Source organism: Thunnus thynnus, chromosome 12 (assembly GCF_963924715.1).
Source record: "Thunnus thynnus chromosome 12, fThuThy2.1, whole genome shotgun sequence".
In the NCBI taxonomy this organism is placed as follows: Eukaryota; Metazoa; Chordata; class Actinopteri; order Scombriformes; family Scombridae; genus Thunnus; species Thunnus thynnus.
The window spans coordinates 10409176-10419981 of NC_089528.1; the positions used below are offsets into that span (position 1 = coordinate 10409176).

The 10806-nt window shown below is 37.6% G+C and overlaps 1 protein-coding gene across 2 annotated transcripts; it reads right to left on the reverse strand.

The window, feature by feature from the left end:
• LOC137193886 (profilin-2-like) lies at positions 1-5722 on the reverse strand. Of its 2 annotated transcripts, none has more exons than XM_067605317.1 (3): positions 5376-5720; positions 3852-4044; positions 1-1814 (listed from the first exon to the last, which is right to left on the reverse strand). In XM_067605317.1, exons 1-3 carry the CDS (start codon positions 5502-5504, stop codon positions 1717-1719), a joined length of 420 nt encoding a protein of 139 aa, XP_067461418.1. In that variant the 5' UTR covers positions 5505-5720; the 3' UTR covers positions 1-1716. The 2 variants fall into 2 exon arrangements, with proteins under 2 accessions (XP_067461418.1, XP_067461419.1); XM_067605318.1 differs by lacking the exon at positions 1-1814 and adding an exon at positions 1821-2142 and having other exon boundaries at positions 5376-5722.
• Positions 5723-10806: the final 5084 nt, after the last annotated feature.

Sequence of the window (10806 nt, forward strand, 5' to 3'; positions counted from 1 at the left end):
TCTGGTTGGAATAACTTTTATTTGATCTGTCTGTAAACAAGATGTCTCATCAATTCATGGCATTTGAAATAGCAGATTTTGTGGCGGAAGGAATTTCCAACTCAAAAAAAAAGAAAAAAAAAAGAAAAAAAAAGAAAAAATATTGCAAATGTTTTTTTCTGTCGTTTAATTCTGTACATATTCCACAAAGTCTGGAGATTACTGATGCCAAAATATCCCTTAGGAAAGTGCCATTAAAAGTTACTTCTTGCTGGGGCAGCAGTTAAAAATCCAACTCGTAGTAGCAACAGATCAGATCGATTTTATGGCACAGAATACACAGTTATTCTCAGAAAATTTTCACAAGACAACTTACAAATGTTCTTATTCCAACCAACACCATTTTCAATATGTTTAGTGTACACAGCATCATTTTTTCTTTTAAATATACTTCTAAGTACCGTACTATGACAATTTGTGAATACACCTTTGATGACTAAAGCACAAGGCAAATAATTCCAAGGTGTTGGAGTCCAACAGCCTGGGTTTACAGTCAAAATGCATTCATACTGTAGTAAAATGACATTGCCGTTTCATTGGTTAATGAACATGAAGTTAGCAACAAATTAATTAGTGATGAAAAGTTTAAGTAGTGTTGAAGTCTAAAGAAGCAGTTAAATGTTTTACAGTTATCTGAAGTTGCCTTAATGATTTACAGTGATGCCAACAATCAACTATCAGAATGAGCTGAAGCAATTCTGATAACCCTCTTCTATGACAATTGGTCCGAAGGGGAGAGAAAAAAAAAAAAAAACTTTACATAACATTAGTGTGTAGTGATTTACAGCAAAATTTACAAATAGCAGGAGCTGACTGACAAATGTCGGAGCTGTCACAGAGGTGGAATGTCCACTGAGACTCCAGGATGTGGTGAAGTATTATGACGATATCTTGAGACTTCAGCAATGCTGACCTTACACTACACTCAAACAACAGCCCAACACCACATCATTAACTTTTAAGACCACATTCAGGTACAACAGCGAAAAGCATGTGATGGAGGGTAAAACAAGTTGCGCTTGAGGGTGGCAAATTGGTACACACATACAGGACTTTGTCAGAGGAAATTTGTCATTTCTTTAATGGAGGCTTTAACAAAATTGAAGATGGAGGCAGATGAGAAGATGGTTTTGGCTGGAATATAACGCTTCGACAGAGAGGGGACAGGGCTGGGATCTGTATACTGGAGAGAGTATGCATGCAACTTTTAAATGCCGACATGCTGATGAGGAAAAACAAACAAAAAAAAAAAAAAAAAGAACCCGGCATCTCTTAGTTATGCTCAAAAAGCAAAACTATGCAAACTGACACCACCATTACATGTGTACTTCCCCTTGGAGTATTAGCCACTTGCTAAGTGAATGTTATACAAGGCGAGTCCAAATTTGTTGTACACTTTTATTACACTTTGCTATCATTTTTTTTTGCACATTCCTTTGGTTAATAAACATTTAAACCATTTCAATGAACATGCCATTACTGTAGTGCCAAAAACATGAGAAGTACAATGTTAAAGTGGGGAACAAAAGGAGGATGAGGGAGCAAACAAAAGGCTGTGTATAAAAGTACACTGGGGAGGAAGTAACATTGTTTGTCATCTAATCCTGGAAGTAGTGTCAAACACAATGCGGTGAGTGGGAGTGAGCTGCTAAGTTGATGGATGGGTGGAGAGGTTGCTTAATATCCAGTCTTCCTCAGGTAATCAGCCATTGAATATGCTTTCTGGTTAAGAACTCCACCATGGACCGCCTCCTTTCCCATGACTACAACCAATACTGGAGCACACAAGGAAAAAAAGAGAAATGAACAAAATTGAAGAGTCTCCCCCCCCCACCCCACATGATGAAGGGGGGAGGGACAAAGGTGACACAGTATCTTACCACTCTTCATTGCTATTAAAACGTTTCCAAGACATTTTGACTGCTTGCAGGAGAAATCTTAACAGCAATATTTTCTTTTCTCTTCTTTTTGTCCCTCAATTTTTATCTAAGTGAGCTTGAAAACATTAAAACCCTGAATCCCTCAAGTATTTTGCCATTGAGTAAGCCTTCTTATTCAATCCGCCTCCATGGACCCCTTCTTTGCCCATTACAAGAACCAAAACTGAAAGAGAAGAGATAGAAAAAAGGGACAGTTAAGAAAGTGAAAAGTAAAGGAAAGGCATTCCAAGTAAAGGTATTTTCACCAGAAGTGTGCAGTGCAGGGATATTATACTGTGTGCTATATGCAGGGCTCATGTCTGCAGGTGTTCTTTGCAACGGTAGACTGTACTAGGTCATTTTTACCAATTGACACAATGTAGTTTCAAAAATTGTAATTTATTACTCAATAGTGTTGTTAAATATTCAATAATCAATGTGCGAACAAGTGAGCAATTTCCCATACAGCCCTGATCCTCCATAGCCTTTAGCTGAATATCACCTGTGAAGCTTTTTTTTTTTTTTTTTTTTTTTTTTAAATAAATGTAACCATTATAAGCTGCAGGGAAGAAAAGCACACTTGACTGGTCCAGACAGACCTCTTGCTTTTAACAGCAAACCAGATGTAACTTAACACTAATGAGCCAGTGAATACTGCAAAGAAGATAATGCAAAGAAAACCTTTATTGTCAGAGGGTACAGCACTCAAGCCGGGACTGGCTCATTCTGTTAAATCAAGACTATGAAAAGATACATGCCAGAGACTAATGAAGGAGGAGCATTCTATATGATTATGTGTTAAGACTATAGAGTCTCATTGCACTTGTTGGTACATGCAATGTTTCATTTGTGCTTGTGACTATCCTTAAACTACAACATGCAGAGCAGGAAGGTGACAGGTGGAAATCTCTGAATAGAAAAAAGGAGCACCTTTTAGGAAAATGAAAAGGAAAAACAGTTTGATTTTGATTGCAATCAGCATTTCTCACAAGTCTGCCATCGTTTTCTTGATTAAGTATGATTATATAGACTAGAAAAGTCATTTTGTACCAACTGTCCAAGTCGTTGACGTCAGACCTGCACTAATTCTCAAATTGTGAGAAACACTGAAGCATATCAGACACTGAGGACCACGAGGGCAAACAGACGGAGTAGGCAAACCTTGGCTTACATGAGGTTTAGGATGCAAATCAGACTATATGTAAAATATTTTAACTTGACAAGTCTGCATCTATGTCTCTTTGCCTGAGAGCAATGTAGGATGATGTGATTTTGGGGCCCGTTTCACAAAAGATTTAGAGCCCTGTTACCTGCAGATCGCAAAACGTTGCCATTAGAACTGAGAAGATTAGTCGATTAACAGAAAATTAATAAATATTCCAGTTTCTCAAATGTGAGAACTTGCTTTTGCCAGTCTTACATTAAAGTGAATTGAATATCTTTGAATCTGGACTATTGATTGGATTAAAGACAATTTGAAAATGTCCACTTGAGCTCTAGGGAACTGAGATGGGCTTTTTTAAAAATAATTTTCGGATTTTTTTTTGAACAAATGATTCATCGATTAATCAAGAAAATACAGGTATGGCCCACAGGTATGCTATTTGTTTTGATTATCATGCATCAAAAACAAACAGGTGAAAATAACCTCATGTTGCAAATTTGGTGAAACGGACCCACTTTTCATTTTGCACTTTCCTAAGTCACAAAGGTGTGACTCAATCACTTGAATGATAAAGTGTTTCCTATCTGTTGACAGGTACTGTAGCTCTCATACCATGTGATGTTTTCACAATAGAGAAAAAAAAAAAAACAACAATAAGGTGTCCTGACCCACAAAAGCAGCGTTTTAGTAACTGCAATAAATCAACTGTTTTGAAACTAGACGTTTACCTTTTCCGGCTCTCCCCACAGAGATATTGTATGTAGGCTCTCCTCCTTGGCTCTTTGTCCTGATGTCCATTGTCCAGTCTCCGTCGTCATGGAGGCTGTCTCTGAGGACCGAACACTTCTTTGAGCCCAGAGTGAGACCGCTGGTGTAAAAGGTCTCCCTGTCCTTACCGATAAGGACATCAATTTCTTGAGACTGAAATACACACAAAGCCACAGAATTGAAAAGACTGCAGATGGATCCTCAGATAGATGCAACAAATATGCTGCCAGTTAGATAACCAGTAACGTTCATAATATTACAACAGTACAATATTCAAAAGTATATTAAAAAAAACAACAACTCATGTTGTCATACTTCCAAACACAACTGAAATTATTAGTCAATTAATTGATTAGTTGATTGACAGGAAATTAATCAGTAACCAATTTCATAGTAATTTATTATTTCAGTCATTTAACAAGCAACCATGTCAAATATTTGCTGATTCCAGCTTCTGAAGTGTGATGATACACTGCTTTCCTTTATCATGTATGACACTAAACTGAATATGTTTGGGTTTTGGACTGTTTGTCAGCAGAAAAACAAGCAATTTTTAATATGCAAGAAGATCAGTGAGCATATTTCACCATTTTCCACAGAATAATTGTTATTAAATCAATTGCTGCTTGCTGCCCTTGTTGGCAAAACTGCAAAGCTGGGACCAATTATTCATGCCTGATATTGAGAGAGAGAGGTGAGGTTTGAGAGCAGAGCTTGGAAACGTGCAACACTTTAGATACTGTTATCACAATTGTCTGTAACTTTACACAACCCAAGCAATAATGTTAGCTTGCAGCCTCTGCCTGCAGTGAGTAACGGAAGTGAAGTGACGTATGTGTGTGTGCACCGGACTAGCACTCATGCCAGCCCTCTCAATGAATTAAAAAACACACAATGACATCCTCACTCAGAATATTCATGTGTAAATATGCTGCTACATTCCCCGTGTTAACAATAGGGAGAGTTTACCGCAGACTGACCAAACGCAAGGCGGTGTTAGCCGTTTTAACCACAGGTAGCCGGTAAAGCAGCGGCTTAACGTTAACTAATCAAAGCGGCCGTGCACACAAAAGCATGCACGCTTCCTTTAAGTCAGACACCGTCTACTCGCTGGTTTAAAATTAGCGTTAGGTTCATTTATCAGTGTCTTAATTTTTTTTTTGAGTAGTGTTTATTAAGAAGGTAACTAAATGCCTTATACCCTTAGGTACATGCAAGCTACAATGAGTGAAGTCTTATCTGATCCACACGAGGTCTAATCCTGCAATGTTTCCTTAGCAGGAAATAGCCGCGGCAGGCCACCGATAAGCTAGCTGGAGCCCCCTCCGCTAACACGGTACCGTTAGCTCGCTCGTCATGTAGATCCTGCGAGGTAACGGTTTTAGCGCTATTCAGTCTGGCGAGCGTCTGCGTGGGTGATTCATAACAACACTGTCAAACGGAACCATACCTTCGCAGGAATTACTTCATTTTTGCCTTCTTACCGTGATATTGTTGAAAGTACCACCGGCATGTGCTGCCCAAACATATTTGGCGTCCGTATACCCAACAATGGCGCTATCCTGACAGCTGCCATCGGCCATCAGGTTTTCCACGTAGCTTTGCCAAGACATATTCAAGAAATTGATGCTGTATAAAAAAGCCCTACCGCTTTGGAAGTGAGGTTACCAAACGAGAGGCAGCCAAATTGAGGGGGGAAAAGCCCTACAGACGAATTTAGAGTCTCCAATCTAACCCGCACTTCGACGTTGTGCAACGTCAAGGCTGGGGCAGCAAAGAAAGCCAGGGCAGTGAGGCAGCGGCTGGGTGTAGTCCGTATCAGATCCCTCCGCACAATGAGCTCCCGGCGCTTTTATGGCAGCAGGCGGCGGAATAAAGAGGGACTTATCAGCTCAGCCAAGAGTCAACTGTTTGAGGGAAGGCCGGGGTACACATGAAGGCTAATGGGGATTTACTGATTGAACCATTTAGTCTTTCAGTCTTTCATTCATCGGACGTGTTTTCATGCTGTAGGAATAACATGACAAATACTCACACCAGAGGTTTGTGTGGCTGACTGCCATCAAGGCTATACAGGAATAAGCTCTGTGGTCCATGTGGCTGATGGATTCCAAAATGGTCTTTTCACTCTCACAAATATAGTACTCCTAAAAACACCTTTGAAATGGCACAAGCGTGGTTGAAAGTTGCTCACGGATGGCTGCTAATCAGCCAATTTCTGCCATTAAAAGGGACTCACTGAAAAGAATTTGAGATACACAAAAATGTCACTCAACAATGTATCTGCAGTAATCCTAATGTTCTTTTTGGGGTCCTGGAGGCTCCAGCTCAACATGGGTCTATTTAAAGTCTAATTAGTTTAACTTCTTACCAGGCACCCCATTTTTGTGCACATGCCTGAAAATAATTTACCCAAAATAAACCCTTTTAATTACAGTCATAAACCTGGTCTCATTTTAAATGTAAATCTTTTAATTTTACAACCAAAAGGTCATTATAAGTTAATATAAGAGGTTAAAGCTGTGCAGAATGATGTATATGCAGAGTTTGGGGAACAGTTTCTCTATGCTCACTTCTCACAAAATCTGAGTTTAAGCTTCAAACATGCATCATCACCAGTATGCATCATATTATACCATATGATATACAAGTGTGATGTGAAAATTTCAATCCTCCAGAGCACATACAGAGGACTTTTCAGTGAAGTAGGAGACATCTTGTTTCTAGTAGTTTCAGGGGAAATACATTTGCATATTCATACATTCTGGATTTTTCAATGAGGGAGAAGGACAGAGGTGTAATTTAAGAGTTTTTAACAAGACCTTTTTGTGGAAAAACCATAGTAGACACAAATTATTATTCAAAGTAGAATAAAGCAAACATGGAGGGTATATTTAATGTTGTTTTATCAGATTAGTACTTCATGACTTTTACTTATTTTATGATATTTGCTTATAAACATGATTTGAACAGATGACATTTTTCAAAAGTCTGCTGTAGAGAATTATGAATTGGTTCTTTTGGGGATTTACTTGACCTAAATATAAGTAACGTCACCATGCAGGATACATTTGAATGTGGATGACTGTTTGGCAATCAAAAGCATGCACATACAAATGTTATATTTATGTGTATATATAAAACATAAAATACTTATTACTTACTTGGTGTAATATCAATGCTTTATGCTAATTCCTGTATTTTATTGCCTTTATAAAACATGCAAATTCAGTTTGTAGCAAAAGGAAAAGTTACCACTTCAACACTTTCTACATTAATATGGACAGAAGACAAGAAAAATAATATCTGGAATAACACACTGTTGATTTTGAAATAATAATAATAATGATTATTATTAGACATAGAGCATTGGGGTCTGTGGGACTCCAAACAATGAGAAAGTAAAGCCACTTTCAAGAAAACACAAGTAAAAGTTTGTCTTATTCCATATTCCCATACACATACATGCAGTGGAGCATTGCTGTAAAGTGCCTTCTGAAAGAGTAATTTCTCAGCCCATCTTCATCTTCATCAAAACCAGGGATCAAACCAGGCTCCTTGGCCAGTCTCTGTATCTCTAATGCCATATTTCCTTCTGCTTCTACTCTGGTCAGATTAAGTGATAAAAACAAATGGTCATTTTATTATAATCCCAGAGCAAAGAGATTTCGCCATTTGAGATGATCTGTTATTATACTTAGGCTCTGTGAAGAAGCTGGCAAACTGGACTGAATGCACACAGAGTCACACTGTTATTCTCTTCATCTGTGAGTGACTGTTTATGACTCCACTGCGTAAATAATAAGATTCATTACATGCTCATTTATGACCCCTGTAGGCAAATCAAAGTAAAAGACACAACCATCCAACCACATAAAGGCTCATGAATTACAATGCAAGTCAAAAGATTATTTTTGATAGAGCTGATGAGTGAAAGTGGTTCACTCCTTTTCTTTAAGTTAACATTGTAGATCTCCTATACCTTTTATCATTTTCCACACAGATACAAAGATTGATTTGAACCATGTCATGTAGCACATTTGTGCAGCTAAACATATAATAATTGGGAATTGGGAAACAAATAATCCCTTCGTGAACAAATTAAGGATGTGTCACTTGAGGAAAACAATAATTTCAGTATATTGTACATTGTGTACAAGTGTTCAGGTTTTTCCTGTATGTAAAACTCAATGCAAATATCTGCATTATAAAAATAAAAAAAGCTACACATTTCCTTGTTTCAGTTTTATGGGCATGGGTTTGAGGCTTCGTTGGGTTGACCAATGTAATGATTGGGATGGCTGTCAGGAAGTCTATTGTACATGAGAACTAGATCAGTAACAGTCAGGTCTGGCCTGTGGCATGTGATGGAACTACATGATGTGAGGTGATACATGTGTAAAATGTGTGGTGTTATTTCTAATACAAATATATTATGGTACATTTTCACTGTGTTGTTGGGTTCATATCTGTCTGATCATCAATGATAGACTAGTTAAAATACACACTGTTGGACCAACACATTTGTATTTGCTATTGATATGCTGTTAATAGGCATTTAACCGGAGCATTCAGGCATATAAGCCGATGTGGCTGGAGGAGAGTTCAAGGTTCATTCAAGATAACCAAAAAAGGAAAAAGAAGTATGATACCCTGAAAAATACACTCCTTAGCCACCAGGGGCAGTGTTCCCTATGGTTTGTGAACGTTCATGACTGCTCTACAGCATTTCTCTGGTGCAGAGCTAAACCAAAAGCCTGAAGCTTTAAAAAGATGTATTTATTCCTTTGACAATTTAAGGGATATTTGATAAAGGGCATCTTTAAAATGAAAACACAAAACTGAAACTGGCATTCTATGAATGTTAAAGATATAATTTGTTTACAATATTTAAAATTTCTATTCAGACTTGACAAACCTTAGATACCTGCCAACATTTGTCACATTATATAGACCTAAGTATCTTTTTCTTTTGACTTTGGGTAACAAAAAGCCCATGCAGAGCTCCCATTTCACCTCAACAAATGCTGCAGATGTAATGCAGTACTATGACTTAGTCATGCATGATGAAATACTACTCCTTCAACCACAACTCAGTGAATCAGCCTCTTGTCATTTCACTTAGAACATGCTGCTTTCTATGACATACTGACAATGTTTTTATTTGGCTCGACCAATTGGTAAAAACTACAAAGTCATATGGTGGTCACAGGAGTTGCTGCATCCTCTGCCACATGCTGGATGTTATCACCCCCCAAAACCAACAAAGTTAGGACCAGCATACAAGAGCAACTGCGCACCTAACATTTCTTTTATCATGGAAAAAAGGTTAGGGTAACTTATGTTGAAGGTCAGCCTGTTAGGTTTGAGGAATAAACTGACCTATGCTGTATTGTGAATAATAGCTTTATATCAACGGATCTGGATGATGTCAAATAAAACAGAAACTATTGAAGCCCAGAGACAACCTACAGAGATGGACTGCAGTGCTGGTACAGATAATGATTACGATAGGCGAGAGCTCAGAAAACATCAAGGAGGATTATTTTATAATTATTTCATAATAAAATAACATATGTCTGTATCAGAACCTCAGAATAGACTGCTGTGAACCACATGGTCTTCATTAGTGTGGGATCATTTCAACAGAGGTTAATCTGTCTAAAAGTTTTCTTGCACTATATATTTTGAATCATCTGCAACATTGTTTTAGTGTTTTATCAGCTAGTATATGTGTGTAATGTAACCTATTCCTTATCCCATTCTACACAACACTGTTATGTATAACTACCTGAAAATGGCAAAAATAATTTTCCACAATTAATATTATGCATTTATCCTATAACTGAACCTCCTTTACACTCTTTTAGATGTAAAGCATTTTGAACACATGGCTTCAGATGTGCACCTCAGAGTAAAGATAATTATTTGCAGGCTCAAAGACCCTGTAAGTATAAGAAGAGTGAAGGGGTTGTTGCTGAGCTCCTTCTTCAGAAGTTACATGATCCGTTGCAAGAGTCTATAAAAGTGCAGGGAAAGAATTCCCACTAAGATTTTTTTTTTAACAAAGCACCCTCACAGAACAAGACTATAGAATCTATTAATTTTATGAGGGTACTGTACAACTCTGTAAAATGTACTCTGATAATATCACCTAACATACAGTAGTAACACTGCCGCATACAGAGGGAGGGGTGGGGAAAGAGTTGATGCCTTCAAATGCCCTCTAAAAAAGTCTGCCTTCTGTAGTTAGCAGAAATTACGATGGAAAAAATAGTGCCAAGTAAAATTCATGATTCCGGTGGCTGTTGTGTTGAAGAATTGAAATGTCACAACTGTAATAGTAATAGAATGGAAAATGTGCAGAAGTCATGTCACTGATGTTTATGAGAAAATGTATGTCAACACAACATCAAACAACAAGGGGAAATTTTCAACAATACCAGTTATTCATACAGAATACATACCACTACTTGATAATAATAAATTCCATCACTGTTTCCACAATTTCTTCCATTACTCCAGGAACCCTGAAAACTTCCTGTGAGTCACCTGGTTTGTGCTAATTTCAGAGAAATTTTGTTTTGGAATATAACCAATTTAGGAAAATGTCAACAGACAAAGCCATAAGGTGTTTTTTACAACATTTGCTAGATTTGACAATTTAAACTCATCTCAGGGCTCATTTAGTTGCTGTTCTGGAACTTCTGATCGTATCTCTTGATCTTCCTCAGCAGATGGAGTTACCCCAGTGGTTATGGAAACTGTAGATGTGTGAATCATCCAAGGATGAACTTTTAAAACAACATGAACAAGAAGTCCTTAAAAATGCTTCGGAAAATGGAAATTTAAGCACAATAGAACTAACTACATTCATTCAAGCATTGCACAATTCTGATGCACTTATACTTTACT

Coding starts and splice junctions, on each gene's coding strand:
- LOC137193886 (XM_067605317.1), bottom strand. CDS start 5,504: ATGTCTTGGCAAAGCTACGTGGAAAACCTGATGGCCGATGGCAGCTGT. Junction 4,045..5,375: donor GTACTTTCAACAATATCACG/GTAAGAAGGCAA, acceptor TGTGTATTTCAG/TCTCAAGAAATTGATGTCCT. Junction 1,815..3,851: donor TGTGGGGAGAGCCGGAAAAG/GTAAACGTCTAG, acceptor TGTGTGCTCCAG/TATTGGTTGTAGTCATGGGA.